Source organism: Pteropus alecto, unplaced genomic scaffold, assembly GCF_000325575.1.
Source record: "Pteropus alecto unplaced genomic scaffold, ASM32557v1 scaffold5, whole genome shotgun sequence".
NCBI classification, from domain to species: domain Eukaryota; kingdom Metazoa; phylum Chordata; class Mammalia; order Chiroptera; family Pteropodidae; genus Pteropus; species Pteropus alecto.
Genome location: NW_006441953.1, coordinates 4774817 through 4793149, shown reverse-complemented (window position 1 = coordinate 4793149; position 18333 = coordinate 4774817). Strand labels below are relative to the sequence as shown.

Sequence of the window (18333 nt, the reverse complement as noted above, 5' to 3'; positions counted from 1 at the left end):
AATTGAAAACAGAAACTGAAAAGAGTGGTTGCCTCTGGAAAGTCAGAATAGGATGAGAGGAGAGAGGGATTTTAGTTTTTCATCTTTGCTTCTTTCTTATGATTTTTAATTTAGATGAGGAGATTAATTGCAACTTTAAAAAAATGTTCAGCCTACTTTAAAAAAAATTAATTATTTTAGCCTTTTTTTTTAACATCGGGTTCATTGAAGTATAATTTATATACTTTAAAATTTACCCTTTTTTCATATAGTTTAAACCTGCATCAGAAGCTAAGCTGGGTCGGGCCTGGTTAGTACTTGGATGGGAGACCACCTAGGAAGACCAGGTACTATAGGCATAAAAAATTAAAAAATAAAATAAAATAAATAAGGGTTTGTAATCTGACAAGGTCCTTGCAATCTGTGAGATCAACCAAGGGTTGCTTCGCCTAAAAAAAAATAAAAATAAAAAATAAACTTACAGAAGGTCAGTTGCACAAATGCAATCATGTACACATCAGATTCAAGAATAGAACAGTTCCCTCGTGCACAATTCCCTCATATTCTTTTGTAGTCAACCCATCCCCCTACCGAAGCCCATGACAATTAGTGATCGTTATTCCATTTTTTTCACTTTTAATTTATGTCTTTTATTTAGTGTGAATTTCTTTTAGTCTGGATATAAATGAGTTTTAGTTCTTAGACATTCTGATAATCATTATCTTTTAATTGGTGAGTTTATATAACTTACATTTAATATAATGGCTGATACATCTGAATTAAATCTGTTAGTTATTTTCTAGTTGCTCCATTAGTTTTTTGTTCTTTTTTTCCTTTTATTCTGCCTGCCTTTGAATTGACTATATTTTAGTAATTCCATTTTATCTCCACTATTGGCTTGTTATTTATATGTCTTTGAAAATTACCTTTAATAGTTAACTTGTGGATATTAGCTTAGTTTTTAAAAGTCTTAATTTAAAATGTCTAAAATGGATAGGAAAGAAATATATACCAAAATGTTAATATTGGTGGGTGGGGGATTGAGTATGAATGGTTCTCCTGTACTTTTCTGTATATTATTTATAACACCTTACATGAATGCTGATTTTTAAAAAAATGGAGAAAGAGGGAGAGGGAAAGCAAGGGAGAGCAGACAAGAGAGAAGCTGAGAATCCCTGTGGAAGATGGCTTAGAAGGAATAGAATAAGAGTTAAAGAGAAATGTTTGATAAATTATAAATTATAAGAATTTGCTTTGTGGATTGATGTAAAAACTAAGATCATGTCTGTGTACCATAAAATATATTGTAGCTATTTTTCAAGGAATTAGATATTTTTTTTTCTTGAGCAAGGTAGGTAGTTTTCATTGACTTAGGTCCACATATAGCCGAAACTTTCCTGATAATTGGGCAAAGCCAAATCTGCAGAAGGTCAATTGTACACCACCAAAATTAAACTCTCTTCTTGCAAAGAACAAATATACTGTTAGAATAGCCTTTAAGAACCTGTGGAATCTTTGTCAAATTAATTCTGTTGCAATCATAAAATCCAAAATGTGTACAAGTGGATATTTTAGAAAATGTATAGACTATTTTCTCTGAATAGAGGAAGAACAATAAAAAATATAACATTGAATTTTGTCACATAACCTTATTTAACTCATTAAAATAGTTTTTATATCTGATTTATAATTGACCTATTGATCTGTGATATGTTGTTTTCTTTGTAGCTCTTCAAAGGTTATGTGTATAGCATTTGAGGTGCTCCAAGGCTTGCAATATATGAACAAACATGGTATGGTACATCGAGCACTATCTCCTCATAATATCCTTTTGGACCGAAAGGTAATTGCCAAGTAACATGTTAAATATTTGTCTGCTAGTTGAGGTTGAAAACTACTGAAATTGGGCCCACTCAATTAATCAGAGGGACTATAAGATAAGAATATGTTTTAAGAATATTCATAATGAAAAGACTATAAAAGTGATATACTTTTGGTTGTTTGGAAAAGTATCTTTAAATTATATAAATCCATATATTTTTTTACAAGCATTAATATTTTTTTCTCCGAGTCATTTGCTAACATCATGTTTTGTTTTTTCTTTTACTCATTTTCTAAAAGATATGCATTGTCGTTTTGTAATCTATGCTTCCTCAGAATTTGCTTTCATCTTAAAAAAGCTTCTCTATTTGCATAGAATTTTTGTCTCACAGTACAACTGCATTGTATTTTCTTTTCTTTATTGTTCTTCCTTATTTCCTCTTCTTTATTTTTTCCTCATTTATCTTCTTTATTTACCAGCCATTCATACTTAGGCCCCCTCCCTTTTTTTGAGTGCTGCTTTTCCAGTTGGAAATCTTATGCATGATTAATAAGAAGCTAGGCAATGCTTCTAAGAGAATTGTAGGTAGCAAGGTTGTATATTTTCAAGAATAATCATAATTTTATTCTTTTTCATAGGCGTATAAAATAGTTTTGAGAGACTATTTTGTGGGGAATTATTTTCTGTTTGTAGGATTACTATTTTCCTCAGATTCTCTTCTGACATTCAGTACAGTTACACTATGGTATTAAAAATCACAAAAGAAAAAATGGTACTCATTAATTTCATATTTATGGCAGTAGAGTAACCAATCTGAATTGCTTTAAAATATAAATGTTTTATAATGCTGAGAAATAAAGTTCAGAGAAAAAGAAAACAAACCAATCTTAAAATCAACTTAATTTTTCTAGTCAGACATCTAAAAAGGGAAAAACTTAAGAGAGGTAAAATTTATACTTGCCTTTTATTAAGAACCTCACTTTTGTCACAATTATGGTTATTCTTGAACAATATCAAAACTTGTTGGAAATCTAGCAGGTTCGTTATATCTTGATTTGGGAACTGATCTTTTCAAGTTAAGAACTCTCATGTCAGGATTAAATTATAACGTTATAAATGAACTTGCAGCTCCCTGAAAAAATTATTCAGTGAATATTACCACAAATATCCTAGCAAGGATTCAATGCAAATGTGAATAGTTTTGCTTTTTTGCTTCATCAAAAAGCTTGAGAAAAATAAACAAAATTTTTTATGTTTATGTATGTACATATATATACACATGCATCTATACATACCTATATATTTGTAATAAGTATAAAGCAGACTTTAAATATTGGCAAAAAGTTTATGATAATATTATGGTAAATATATTTTAATGTATCTGACTCTGTGATGGTTTTTTTACCTATAAAATGTACAATGATAATTATTCCTGCCGGTAATATTAAAATATTTCATAGTGATTTTTTTCCTTTATTTTTGTAGGGACATGTTAAATTGGCTAAATTTGGACTTTATCACATGACAGCTCATGGTGATGATGTTGATTTCCCAATTGGGTAAGAATATGTTTTTTCGTTTGTTTTTCTGAGTTTTGTCTTAAACTTTCTAATCTTTGATAAAGTGTATATTTACCAATTAATAGTGATATTATTTTTTGATAGACAACTATGTTTTCTTTATTAACATACCTTACTTTTCCAATGCTTTTAAAAGAGTAGACAATGAATTTTTCCCAGCATCCAGAAATTCTCTGATGTTGATCTTTCATTGAATTGGCAGAGAGACTAACAGATTATTGACCTTGTTCACCTATATGGCTTACTAATTAATTATATTTCATTCAGAATTAGGTAAATGTGAGGCTAGAAGCCTGACTAGATTCTCACTTGATGATCATGAGTGTTCTTCAGAAGACAGAAAAATCCCTGTTGTATTATTTTTCTTTGTTTCAGAGTTTAACTCCCTATTCTCTAAGGTATAATTGTATATTAAGACTCAAGCTGAGTCACTGTAGATTTCAGAGGTAATGGGATAGATTCTGTACCTGAAAGCCTGTGTTTAAGTTTGAAAGATTTATTTGATCATTTCTGATATAGAAATCCAGGTTTATGTTGGCCTCCAAGAAAGGAATGAAAGTTTTTTTCATCCTATATTCAATTATATGCTTTTGACATAGGTTTTTGTGCTATATTTATCATGTGGTTGCTTTTCGAACATTTTAACATATTTCCCTTTTGCCCTGAGAATACTCGCCGGCAGCACTTGCTGCTGCAGCGCTTACCCCTAGATAACTCTCAGATTACAGTCCTGACCTTACTCCCAAAGTTTACCATGAAATATTTCACTTTTATTATTATTTTCTCATCTCTCTAGTATATTGATAGTCTTTAGAAACAAATGACATCATTTTATTTATAACATTCTGTTTTTAGTAGTGGTATTTCCACTTACAAAATGTAGTGATTCTCGATCCCTGAAAATTTCAAATCCTAGAAGATGTATCATTCTTATGTGTGATGTTAACATTGTTCTCTAACAGTTGTTAGTGGAAGATTCATTAGATGAGTCTGATTTATGTATACATTTCTCTTACATTAGTATTAGAGACAAGTTCTGTTTATAATTCCAAGAACAGTTTTTATATTTTATTTTTACATTGAAAATCAGTCAGATTTGCTTCAACCATAAAGAGCATGTTTATATAAAATTAAATTAACGCTGGTAGTGAGCTGCACTTGTTTTTTTCTAAACGAGAAATGGATTAACAATATGACACTTTTATTTTTTGAGTGTTTAATCTTGACATTATTTAAGATACATAGAAGTTACAAAATAGTACAGAATTCCTGTATACCCTTCACTCAGCTTCCTCAAATGTTAACATTTCACTACATTTGCTTTATCTCTTTCTTTTCTCTTATACGTATGTATACATGTGTGTATATAAATATAATTTTTGAATCATTTAAGAAGTCATTAGGACCTATAATGGCCTTTACCCCTAAATTCTTGTATTTCCTAAAGTAAGGAATTTTTTTTGCATAACCACAAAACAGTGATCAAAATCAAGAAATTAAAACTTATACAATAGCATTATATAATCTAGAGACCTTCTTTAATCATATTTTTCAATTGTTACGTGGTTGTTTTTTTAGTAGTATCCATTTGTGTTTTGCTGTTTGAGATGTCTAAAATAAGTTCTTTCACTCCATTCCTAAGAATTGTGGTTTGGAGTTATGGAGTGTGTTTCTACAGCAGAATATTGCTTAAAAACTTAATGAGATCTTTTTAAAAGACTTCATTTATACATTACTCTTTTATCTTTAGAAATTCGATTATAGGTTCCTTACCTAAAATTTTCTTTTGTTAAGACATAGCTAATCTTAAACTGTTTAGCCATTACTTCCTTTATTTATTAAGAAAACATTTATTGAGCACCTTCTTTTCTGGCTGCTGAATAGACAAAAATCAATAAGATAGGTTACTATTCTTAAGAAGCTCATGTTTAACAAATAATTTTTCTGTTTTAATGGCCTACTTATTTAGGTACATAAATTAATAATCTTAAAGTTTTGCATATCCAAAACTGGTGGTCATAGGCAACAAACAATTGTTTTTATAAACACTAAAACAATATTTTATAAAAAATAGCCTACACTATTTGCTTCTGTAAACTTTAGAATATGATAAAAAGTTCATAGTAAAGCTCTATCTAGTATCTTCATCGTATGGGTGATAATTGCTTTTGAAGTGGCTTTTAAGGAGCTGTAATAAATGTGATTGCTGCTGCTGCTTTCATTTTGTCTAAATCAATTTGTGTGAGCAAGAACGCCAAAGACATAAACAAGAATTACTTTAATTTTTACCTTTTACTTAAAGGTGCTTTAGGATTTTAGTGATGACTAGGAGAAAGGAAGTGATTTTTCTTAAAGCAGATCAAGCATTTTTGAAGAACTACATTTCAATTTAAAATGCTTGGATAGAATTGGTCTTATGTTGCCATTTGGTTTGGTTTACTTTGAAGTCTTAGACCTAAAGGGTCTGACCAGAAAGTATTAAAGAGCAAAATGTGAAACATTAGCCAGGAAAAATAAAGTGATCAAACAGCTAAGGCATGAAAGAAAATATTTACACTAAAAGAAGCTTGCAATTGATTCAAAAGACAAATATTAAAGAACAACAAAGTAAAATGTTAACATCTGTTTCAAAATATTGTAGAGTTAGAAAATGGACATTTGTTTTAGCTGGCCAGTAGCTTAATACCGTGTTAAAACATCAAACAGATTATGAAAGTCACTTATATTTACCTCACCAGTCATACAGCAAGGTTCTGGTAATTTTCTTTGAGTGTTAAAATGCTATGCTAAAGAAGAGATAAAAGGAGATAACTTGCATTTAAAAACAATCCTAGGGCTTCTTGTTTTAATTAATTAATTTAATCATTCATTGATTGAACAGGTAATTAGAATTTTTGAAGCAAAGGTCACCTGTATGTTAAGATCACCAGTCAGAAGTTGTAGATATAACAATTTATCCATAGTGTTACTTCACTTTTCATTATCCATACTTTCATTTTTGTGGTTAGATGTGCTAGAAACCAGGATTGAAAATGAATGATTTGTCTTCTGGTTGTATCATGGTGATGATAAAAGTATGGCATTGCATTTGTCATATTTTCCATTTTTATTAAAAGTATATGTATTCACTAGTATTTATAACAGTTTTATGAGGTAGGCATTAGTATTTCTATTTTACAGATTAAGGAACCCAAATTATATATATATATAGAACAAGCACTAGGACTGAAATTCGAACAAAGTTTTATAATATCAAGACCAGTGCTTATCCTTGTGATCCAGCTGTTATTGTGATAAATCTTGGCTGTGAGTACATCTACGTGCTAAGTTCCATGAGGCCTAGTGAATCTCTAAATGCGGGGATTGTTTTGGGGACCCTAACACAACAACCTACCAGAAAAATGGATAAAAGACTTGAACAGGCACGTCTCACAATATCAAAACTGAATGGTTAATAAACATATGAAAATATGCCTCAGTCTCTTTAATTTTCAAGGAAATACAAATTTAAACCACAACGATACATAGGTCTCACATACCAGATTGTCAATCATTAGAAATCTGTCACTATCAAGTATTGGAGAAGTAGTAAGGGATAGGAACTGTCATACACTGCTAGTGGGAATATAAATTGGTACAATCTCTTTTGAAAAAACTTTGGCATGATATCATAAAGTTAAAAGTGTATATGTCCTATGACTTAGAAGTTTCATGTTAGATTTATACCCTTGGGGAAACTTTTGCAGATGTGCTGTATGCAGTTTTCTGAGCAATACTGTTTATATTATTTAAAAAATAGCAAACAAATAACGATTGACATTAGAATGCATAATGACATATTCATAAAATGAAGTAAAAGTTGACTTACAGCTATACGCAACAATATGGATGACATTTTCAAAGCACAGAAGAATACTGTCACTAATATAAAGTTGAGAAATATGTTTGATAAAACATATTTTTTGATGTACTTTTTAGGGATGCAAATGTGGTACAACTACAATGAAATGGAAGGGAAATATAAACATAGACATTCCAACTGTCTGTTCCTTTTGGAGATACCAGGGAGACACATTTAAGGAGAAACAGAGATGGGCCTTTAGGAATAGTAAGGTGTTCTTTACTTAAGCTGTTTGGTACACAGGTGTTCATTGAAGCTTTATTCTTCATACCTTATTCATATTTAATAGTCTGTCTTTTGTATATACTCATTATTTACTAAAATAATTTAAAAAACTTATTATGTTGGTGAAGGTAAAGAGAAATAGTCACTGTCATATTACTTATGAGACTATAAATTGCTACAATGTGAAAGGGCAACTTGGCAATACATATATCAAGTTTAAAATACATATACCTTATATTTGACCCCCTTTAACCTTATCTACCTGCCCCACCCCCGGAAATTCAACTTTGAGTGGTGAACATACAATACAATATAAATATGACATATTTTTGAATTGTACACTTGAAACCTATATAAATTTATTAACCAATGTCACCCCAATAAAGTTAATAAAATAAAAAGAGAAACACATTTCTTTTGGAGAGAATAAAAAAATAAAATTTATATACCTTAATATCTAGTTATTCGTCTATCAGTTATACATTTATTTGTGATAAATGAAATATTTATAATATATTTTTTCAGCATTGTTTGTAATAGTAAAAGAATGGAACTTCCAAAATGTTGTTCATCAAATTTTGGTCAAATAAATAAAGTATATCAATATAATAAAATCATTGGCAGTTTTCAAAAAGAATGAGGCAAAGCTATACTTATTTTTATAGAATGATCTCTAAAATATATTTTTAAGTGAAAAAAGAAGGTATGGAGTAATGTGTTTAGTACGCTGCCTTGTGGGACAGTGGTGATGGGTAGTCAAGTTTATATATACATTATGCATGTATGAGTGACTGGAGTACAGAAACGGGAGAGGGTCTTTTCAATATATATATTTTATAGATTTTGACATTGCTACTACTCAGAGTAATAAATACTGTTTTCAGAGGTAAAAGGTATTATTCTTTCCTTTTTTGTATTCATAGTAATTATTTTGTTTTAATATATCATTATAGGTATCCATCATACTTGGCACCTGAGGTAATTGCACAAGGAATTTTCAAAACCTCTGATCACGTGCCAAGTGAAAAACCATTGCCTTCTGGCCCCAAAGCAGATGTATGGTCTCTTGGAATCATTTTATTTGAGCTTTGTGTGGTATGTATAAAGAAATATTAAACTAATAAAAAGAAATTATATGTTTACTAGAATAATCTTTGTGGATAGGGAAACTATTTAGTAATAATGTTTTTGCTTTGCTAGTTGACTAGATATGAGGAGAAACAGCTTAATTCTCAATTTGACTTTTTACAAAATCCTGTTTAACAATTAATTTGCTTATTATTTTGGTATTTCTAGAAATATTTACACTTTAACCAATTGTAAATGTACATTTTACTAAGTGTAAATATCATTTTGGTATCTCTGGAAATGTTTACACTTGTAGTAAGCATAAAAAATTTACATTGTACGAAATGTTAAAAATTAAACATTTTTAGAAATGTTTACACTAAAACTGCTTATATTCTTCGATATGTTCATGCTCTCTCCTTTCTGTGGTAGTCTTTCTTCTTAAATAACTTCTCCTCTCCTACTGTCTATGTTTCCTATAAGACTTACTTTGTACATTGGCTTTTTATGAGGCCTTCCCCAGATATCCTCTATATTTATTAGGGTAAAGACTAAACTGCTATTAAAAACAAGGAATTAAAAATTCAATAACTTAAAGAACATAGATGTTTTTCTCCCTTGTGTAATAGTAATAGTTCAGTGAGGGTTCGGTGGGCTTTATTCCACAATGTCATGCAGAAACCAGGCTATCAGGGATGGCTCCACCATTCTCAACAACTGGTTTCCTTTTTCAACTTTTTTTTAGCTATAAAGAAAGGAGAGGAGTGAATTGATGGTAACTGTCTTTGAGAATATGATCTAAAAGTTGTAATTATCAACTCTGTACTTTTCACTTGTGACAATTTACTCGTGTGGCCACATATAGATACAGGAGAGACTAGGAAATATAATCTTTAGCTGGACACTTAAATATTTGGAAAAAATGTTGAGAATGGATTTGGAGGGACAACTGACAATATGTCATGTCCAAGATGGCAATAATTTTGAAGGGACAACTAATGATCTGTTGATCATACTTCCAAATACCTGCCAGCCTTGGATCTTATCTTCTTTGTTCTCCTCTTCTATTATAACATTTGTCAAATTTGTCTACTTAGACTATGACATCTTTTGAGATAGAAATTTTTATTATTTAGCTTTTGTTTCTGTCTTCCCAGGGTTTTCAGAATATTTTGAAAATAATAACTCATTGATTTTTACTCTATCTACAAATTAGATAGACATTATTTTCCTCATTTTATATATTTAAGAAATAATTCAACAGCAGAGGTAGTAAAGCATAATAGTTAAGAGATAAGCTTCTGTAGTCAGAGAGAATTGAGTTTGAATTCTGATGCTGCAAAGTATAGCTATGTGACTTCGGGTAGCTAACCTAACTTCTCAAGGGTTGGGTTCCACTTCTATAAATAATAATAGTGTCTATGTTATAAAGTTGTTGGAAAAATTAATAAAATAATGTATCTAAAGTACGTAGTATAGGATGTTACATAGCAAACAGTTCATAAATGTTAGCTTTCATTATTAATATTAAAATATTCAATAACTTTTGTAGTTTACATATTGGCACTGCTTTTTCTAAGGGAAAATTCCAGATTTTCTGATTCTTCCCTATCCTTTGTCTAGACCATCTTACTTTTAATTGGTATGAAATGATAGTAAATCTCATTTTTGCTTACAATCATAGCCTAAATGAAAAGTGTATTGGAATATGAATGTGAAGTATACCTAAGTGTAAATGTGAAATATACAGCTTTTCCTTTTTATTACCATCACCTATATATCTAAACTCTTTACTGATAATCTGGATATGTCTTATATGAGTAATTCAATTCAACAAATGTTGATGAGTATTTACTGTATGTATAGCATCATGACAAATGCAACAAGGAATAAACTGTGATTAAGACACATTGTGAAAGGGCTTATAATTTAATTCAAATCCATAAACTTTGAAGATAAACTCAAAGAGCTGTGTGAATACCAAGGGAGGGAATATTAGTTCCATCATATGGGCTTCATGACATTTTAAGTGATACTCAAAGTTTAGATAGTGTAGTTTAAGGATGACAAACTAAACATAAGCTTAAATCTTCCTTTGCCTCATCAAACCCTTAGATTTGATATAAAACATTAGGATATAAATTAATAGCATACCAACAACTAACAAAGAGAACTTTGGGTACACTAGAAATTCTAAGGAAAAAGATAAGAAGCTATACCAAGACCATTTTGCTAAGAACTCTTACCATATCACCAGAAAGTCAGTACAGCCACTCTGCCACCCAGAAGTTTCCATAGTCCAAAAAATGTATAGAATTCTGTATTTTAAAAAATGAGAATATACCTAAGAAACACTAAACATCTAAAGATGACCTCTACAATAAAAAAGGAACAGCAGAAGAATCTATATCATTGAAAAGACTTTAAAAATAAATAAATGTTCTTTAAGAGATAAAAGAAACAATACTATTCATTAAATAATTATGGAAACTATGAATCAAGAATATTTAGTCAAAAAAAAAGAACCAGCTAAGAGTTTTAAGGGGGAAAAAAAAGTGTAATTATTGAAGTAAAGAAATAGATTGATCATTGGAAACTGGCCAGACTGAAAATAGAAGATGAAATTGAGTAATTCTTCCAAAATATGACACAAAGAGATAAAGAGATCAAAAATATAAAATAAATTTTAAAAGACAGGGAAGATAGATTCAGATTTTCTAATATCCGTTTATAGTAAGGAGAATAGAAAAACAATATGAACAACAAAAAATAAACTCTTAGAAGATAACCAATAATGAAATAATAGGCAAGATTTATTCAACACTTATCAAGAGGCAGGTATTTTTCTAGTCTCTTTAACATCTATTAATTCTCACACCAGTCTTATGAGGTTTACCTCATTATTTTAGTTTTTTTTTTTTTTTTTTGCAGATTAGGAAATTGAGGTATAGAAAGATTAATCAACTTGTCCTACTTACATAATAGCAAGTATTTGAGCAGATTTGTACCCATCAATCGGCATTTAAAACTGTACTCTAATCAAAACACTAAACTGCCTTTATTAAGTCTGATGTATTCATCAGTGTAGATGAGAAAATCTTAAACCTTGCCAGAAACAAAAGACATATTGCCTACAAAGAGTAGAAATTAGATTGACACTTAAAGCAGTGTGGAAGCGAGAAAACAGTGAAACATTCAATGCCATTAAAGTGCTGAGAGAAAGTAATTTTAAATTTTAAATTCTTTAACTCACAAAATTAACATTCAGGCATGAAAATGAGATATTAGATATATGGAATTTCGATAGACATGAAGAAAAAGTTACTGGTAAGGACATAACATGAGTCAGTCTATAGACCTGAATAGGCAAAGTGTGTTCACTATATTGCAAGTATTCAAATTTAACTGCATCGAGTGTATGCTGTGTTCATCACAGGGTAAATAAATAGTAAGCAGATAGACTGAGGTCAAACTAGAATGTAATAATCCTTAGATATATGAAATGTTAAATATGCAACAATTTAAAGAACAATATATCACCAATAATTTTTTCTTAGTGGAACTAACTTTTGAAATCTGATAAAACCTCTGGAGAGAAATAGAAGTACCTGATAAAATCATTTTCAGCTCTGAAAAAAAAAAAAAAAAGACCTCCCTAGAAAAGAAAAATGCATACATTAACTTGAATTATTTTCTCATTTTGTTTAGGGAAGAAAATTATTTCAGAGTTTGGATATTTCTGAAAGACTAAAATTTTTGCTTACATTGGGTAAGTGTCAACGATTTATCTTTCAACTATAAATCTAATCTTTAATGACTGTCAGTAATTATACGCACTGAAGATATATATTCATCTAAAATAGCGGTACACTGAAATATCCTCACTTTCTTCAATTTTCTCATGATTAGTTATAGATATTAACAAGACAGCTAAAGAAGTGCCTTCTGAAGTTATTACAGTAGAGCTTTCTTTATTCACTAAGGAATTATAATGTGGATGGATGTGAAGTATAAAATTAGCTTCATAATCTAGCCAAGTAAAATAATTTGTGAAATCAAAATTTGAGAATATGAAATTATACTTCTCTATAGCAGTTTACCTTTAGACAATTTATCGTAAATTTTGAGCTTTCTGTTCTGTGATTTGTGTGACTATGTCTGAGGAAAAATGTTTATTTTCTCATATAATAAGGTTATATATTTTACACATAGATCTGAATACTTGTAGTTCAAATTTATAAGAATTTGTGTTACCTACTTCAGAGTGAAATAAATTAAGCATGTGTGGTAAAAAGGACAAAAAAAAGTGATAGAGTACTTCATGTAAGAGAATGACAGATTGGTGTACAGGTTAATAGGGTTTACAAATAAAGACATGTACAGAATGTATTAATAAATATTAAATAATGAATTATAAATAAAATTACATAACATTTTACTCTTTGCTACATTTAATTATAAAGATTGATAATATAGTTACTAAAGAGTGTCAGACATTTCTAAATGTAGTCTATGGACTAAACTTACAGTTTAAATCCCTAGAGAAATATGTGTACATTCTCCAAATGATATATAATAAAATAAATTAGCCTTATAATCATCAAAAAATAATAAATTATTTAAATGAGTAATATGCGTATATTCATTAAAGAGTGAAAGAACAAGCAAGCATCTTTACCTCCTTGAATCACTGCTTTATCTCACTTATATTTGAGCTACCTTTCAGTATCTGTGATTCGATTAATATTTAGTGTTGAAGTTTTTATCAAAATATGTGAGGAAAGTTTAAAAAGTCACAAGCTTTTAAATATTCAAAGTTCTAAAACTACATTACATGATTAAAAAAAAAAAAATAGAGTTCAGTACCCAGTCTGATAAATTAGAAAAGCAGCATTAATTCATATAATTTTTTGTTTTATAGACTGTGTAGATGACACTCTAATAGTTCTGGCTGAAGAGCATGGTTGTTTGGACATTATAAAGGTTTGTCATTAATCTGTTATTGCAGATTTGTTTATTTTGAATGTTTGGGATCCAACAGCAAGCTATTTTAAAGCTACGTTTATGTCTGTTTAGACATTTGCTTTTTCAGAGTGACAAACTAATAATAATTTGGGTAAAGTCCAAATAAAGACTTTTTAAAAAATCGTTACATCCTAGATTAGCAAACATTTGAGTAAAATATATATTTAGAATGGATCATTTTAAGTAGTTCTCTTCTCTCTTTATTTTCCAGGAGCTTCCTGAAAATGTGATAGATCTTTTGAAGAAGTGCCTCACTTTCCACCCTTCCAAGAGGTTGGTATTATTAAGAGTCTGGGATTATACTGAGATCTTTAACATATAAGTAGCTGATTTTTTTTATTATTAGTTATAATACTAATGGATTAAATAACAATATTTGCATATACAATAATACATAATTGACATCAGTATCATAATTGATAGTTATAGCTTTAACATATGTTAATAAAAGATGAAAAAAAAAATTAAACCATGGTGAGAAAACTGGAATATACCAAAAAAAGTTACTACTTCCTTTCTTAGCCTCCAATTCAAAAATCAGCTCAACTGTGGGATGTAGATATTTCCAGACTCAAATGATACAAGAGAAATGAGAACAAGTTTTGGGTAATATGTATTATAGCAAAGAACTTGGATAAATGGTGAAGTAAGCTAACAATTATTGATTATATAAAAGGATTTCTTAGAAGTTTTATTTATTTATTTTATTTGATGATGTCACTGTTAGCCATACAGTTGTCTCTAAACTCCCTTAGGTATATAATATTTCAAGATAATGTATTCTAATTTGTCTTTAGACAAACATCTTTATCAAGACATGATAGGAAGAAAGGAATGATATTAAAAGCATAATTTTAGGTAAATATGCTACATTAAACTAAGAGAATAGGAAGAAAACCAAGAGATATCATGTTTACAATTTTATTATTTAAGATATTTAATAAAGCAGGTACATGGTAGTCAAGCTAAAAGTAAAAAATCAAGACGCTCATATGTAATACTTTTGATAGATCATAAGATGCAAAAAATACAACAAAGGTAAAAAATTCAGCATTTACTACTTACAGTTATATAAAGATATACTTCTAGACTCTGTCAAGAAGAGTTTTTTTATATTCTGCGCTAATGATGTATTTAAGACTTTTAACTCTCCCCTTGAATATGTGTTATTTTTCTAGGAAATTTTTAATGACTTTCATTCATGCTCTATATTTTAAATGTGTTTCTCAAGGCCAACCCCAGATGATTTAATGCAGGATAAAGTGTTCAGTGAAGTGTCACCTTTATACACTCCCTTTAAACAACCTACCAGTCTGTTTTCATCTTCTCTGAGATGTGCTGATTTAACTCTGCCTGAGGATATCAGTCAGCTGTGTAAAGGTAATGATAAATATGACATAGGCAATGATATAAAGCCTTGTTTTTAAAGAGAGTAATCTTATCCTAGTTTCAGTTTAGAATTTATCAACAATGTGTATAATACATTAGTGAAACTTTATGGATGCTTATCTTGGAATTAAAAGACAATTTTAGATGTTCTTAAAATATAACTTAGCTAACATTTTAATCCTTTAAATTTAAATTACTTTGGAGAAAGACCTTTAAGAGTCAAGGAGAAGAAATGGCACCACACACAAAAAAATAATTATTATGTTAAAGCAAAGTTCTATCAGCATTTCAAACCTTAATACTAAAATCAGGTCTTCTAATTCCCAATGGAATTTTCAGTACATCAATATTTTTTATTATATTCCATATAATTTATTATAAATGATCTTTAAAAATCATATTATTGATTGGAAGTACATACTATTGTATTCTGCATTTAAAGAGAATATCAACTTTTCTCCTTTTATTTCTCTGTGGAGATTATAACTCTCAAAATGTGTATTTTAGTGGCACCAGTATGTTACGCTTATACCAAAAAGTTACCCTGAGGTAAGTTATGGCAGAAAATAGTTACTAAACACTCATTCAATCAAATATTTATTGTGTTCCTACTATGTTCTTAACACTATATCTTCAAGTAACATTCATTCCAAATGGTGAGGTGTTTCTCACAGAGCTCAGTATATCTGATATATATATAGATATCTCTGATCTGGAAGGTAAAAATTCCACTTTTGCTCAAAGAAATTGAATGTACATTCAATATATATGTCTGCATTTCATTCTCTGTGCATTTTATACTATGAATATTAGAAAGGATATCTTACTATGTTTTCATTTTTTACTTTTTTGGAACATCAACTATAATTGTCTGTTGCCTTTTAATAAAAATAGAAAGTGAGATAGCTATGATTTTCTTTAATTTGCCATTAATAGATATAAACAGCGATTACCTGGCAGAAAGATCTATTGAAGAAGTGTATTACCTTTGGTGTTTAGCTGGAGGTGACTTGGAGAAAGAGCTTGTCAACAAGGAAATCATTCGATCCAAACCACCTATCTGTACACTTCCCAAGTAAGAAAAGAAAAATTTTGGAAATGAAAAAAATCTAAAAATAAAAACCAAAAACCTGTTTTTAAAATTTTTTGGTAGACATTCCAACTAAATGATTATGAAAGCAATTGGAAGTCGATACTTTATTTTTGTGGCTGAAGTATCTAATTGCACAGTTCCCATTAACATTTTTATTACTTTTAATAAATATTTTTTATAATTCGCTTTATCTTTTATTTGAAGTAAAATTAGCATTATGGAATATCTTATAATAATTAATGTTTAATAAATAAAAAATATACAGGTCAGAAAGAATAGTAATATTCAAAAGAGTTAATCAACTAGTGTGCCTATTAAGAGAAACCATATTCTATTTCCAATTACATTTGTAAATGTTAATGTACATTGCTTGTCTCAGAGATTATGGAGCTTAAGAAAACTCTACAGAACTGCATAAGTTCCTGGACACCATCCCATAAGTTAGATTGGAAATTAAATAACAATACAACCCTAAGGACCAGAGTTATTTCTGTTCCATTATTTTTTTTTGTTCATAAACAGGTGAACATGAATCTTGAGTTTCCGCCAATGCTTTAAAATTTTAATTTTAGATTTTCACACTAGACTTGATCATTGTAGATAACTGTAGAAATCATCTGCTGATCATTTTTTTCTTCATATGCTAAATACTTAAGTTAATTATTTTAATAGGTCGTTGATTCTCTATTTAGCTCTTAAAATAATTTTTGAATATTAACTTCAATTATACTGCTCATATATGAAATTTAGTAGAAAATTGGGAAATAAGATGATAGAAATTCCTAGAATAAATGGTTTGAAGGATAAATAAATTCTTGAAAGTAATTTTCTGAAATTCTAAACAGATTCTATGCATTTATCATTCAATATTCTTTCTCCTGTGAAGTTACTATCATTACGATAGTTTTTTTTCCCCCTCACTTTATCATTTTTTACTGATATAAACTTCTCAGGATCACATTTACAGTGTCAGGAGAGTAATTTTAGCATTGAACCTGCCTGAATAAAGAGTATAAATTCTACTGTTGTATTTCTAAAATGCTTTATATACTATATTCTTACCAATTTACCATATATTTAAAAATGAGAATTGTTTAGAGAATTTTCAGCTAGCACTTATATATTTTTTATTAACTCATTTAATCTGAAATTTCTTTCTTTAGTAAGGGATTGATGATTTAGAAAAAACATTTTCTAGAAAAAACACTATATCAGATTTTGTGTGCTTATTAAAATAATATTTTTTTAAATCTTTTTTCAGTTTTCTCTTTGAAGATGGTGAAAGCTTTGGACAAGGTCGAGATAGAAGCTCACTATTAGATGATACCACTGTAACATTGTCATTATGCCAGCTACGAAATGTAAGAATGGCATTTTGGCAAATTTGCTTCAGATTTTTTTTTTTTTAAGTTTATATTCTCTGAGTGTTCACAAAGTGGTTGTATTGTTTTATTCTTTTTACCACTATTAGAGAAGGGTTTTCATTTTTCCACATACTTAGTAATGCATGATATCATCAAATTTTTAAAAAATTATTACTGTAAAGGGTGGGGAATGGTATTTTGCTATAATACTAATTTTTAATTCCCTGATTATAGTACAGCTATGAGTCCTTTCATGTTTTTTTGACTACTTGCTTACCTTTTTTATACATGACTAGTTCATATCTTTTGACAATTTTTCTATTGAGTGATTTCTTACTCATTTGAGGACTTTTAAAACTGTAGTCCAGATATGGAGTCTTTGTTGGCTATTTGACGTACAAATATCTTCTAATCTGTGGTTTTACTTTAACTTTTTGAGTCTTTTAGTGAATAGAATTCTGAATTTTTTATCAGCTTTTTTTTATAGTTAAATGTGTTTTATGTGATATATTTTGCTTATTGTAACTTATTTAAAGTTATACCAAGATTATACATATACTTTGTATAATGTTTTTCTATATTTTTTTCTGCAAGATTATACATATATTTCGTATAATGTTTTTCTATATTTTCTTCTGCAAGATTCTGGTGTTCTCATTCATATTTAGTCCATAATCCACCTGGAATTTTTTTAGTTAGATGTGAAGTAGGTATCCAGTATCATATTTCACTCATAAGAAATAATTCCTTGTCTCAGCACTGTATACTAAATAATTTGCTCTTTACTTTTTTTGATCCATAATGTCATCTCTTTCATGTATGCATGGATATGGTTCTGGGCTTTCTATTCTGATCTTTGACCTATTTATCTAACCTTAGCCAATAAC

General features: G+C 29.2%; 1 protein-coding gene across 2 annotated transcripts in view; it reads left to right on the top strand.

Moving 5' to 3' along the window:
- The window catches only part of TBCK (TBC1 domain containing kinase), a 159761-nt gene that overhangs the window by 34789 nt on the left and 106639 nt on the right, over nt 1-18333 (top strand). For both annotated transcript variants that reach the window (XM_006918893.3, XM_015595020.2), the window contains exons 4-12: nt 1708-1822; nt 3287-3360; nt 8461-8602; nt 12284-12344; nt 13497-13558; nt 13812-13873; nt 14832-14980; nt 15926-16064; nt 17344-17443. In XM_006918893.3, coding sequence (XP_006918955.1) covers nt 1708-1822; nt 3287-3360; nt 8461-8602; nt 12284-12344; nt 13497-13558; nt 13812-13873; nt 14832-14980; nt 15926-16064; nt 17344-17443 — 904 coding nt within the window. The remainder of the gene's footprint in view (nt 1-1707; nt 1823-3286; nt 3361-8460; nt 8603-12283; nt 12345-13496; nt 13559-13811; nt 13874-14831; nt 14981-15925; nt 16065-17343; nt 17444-18333) is intronic.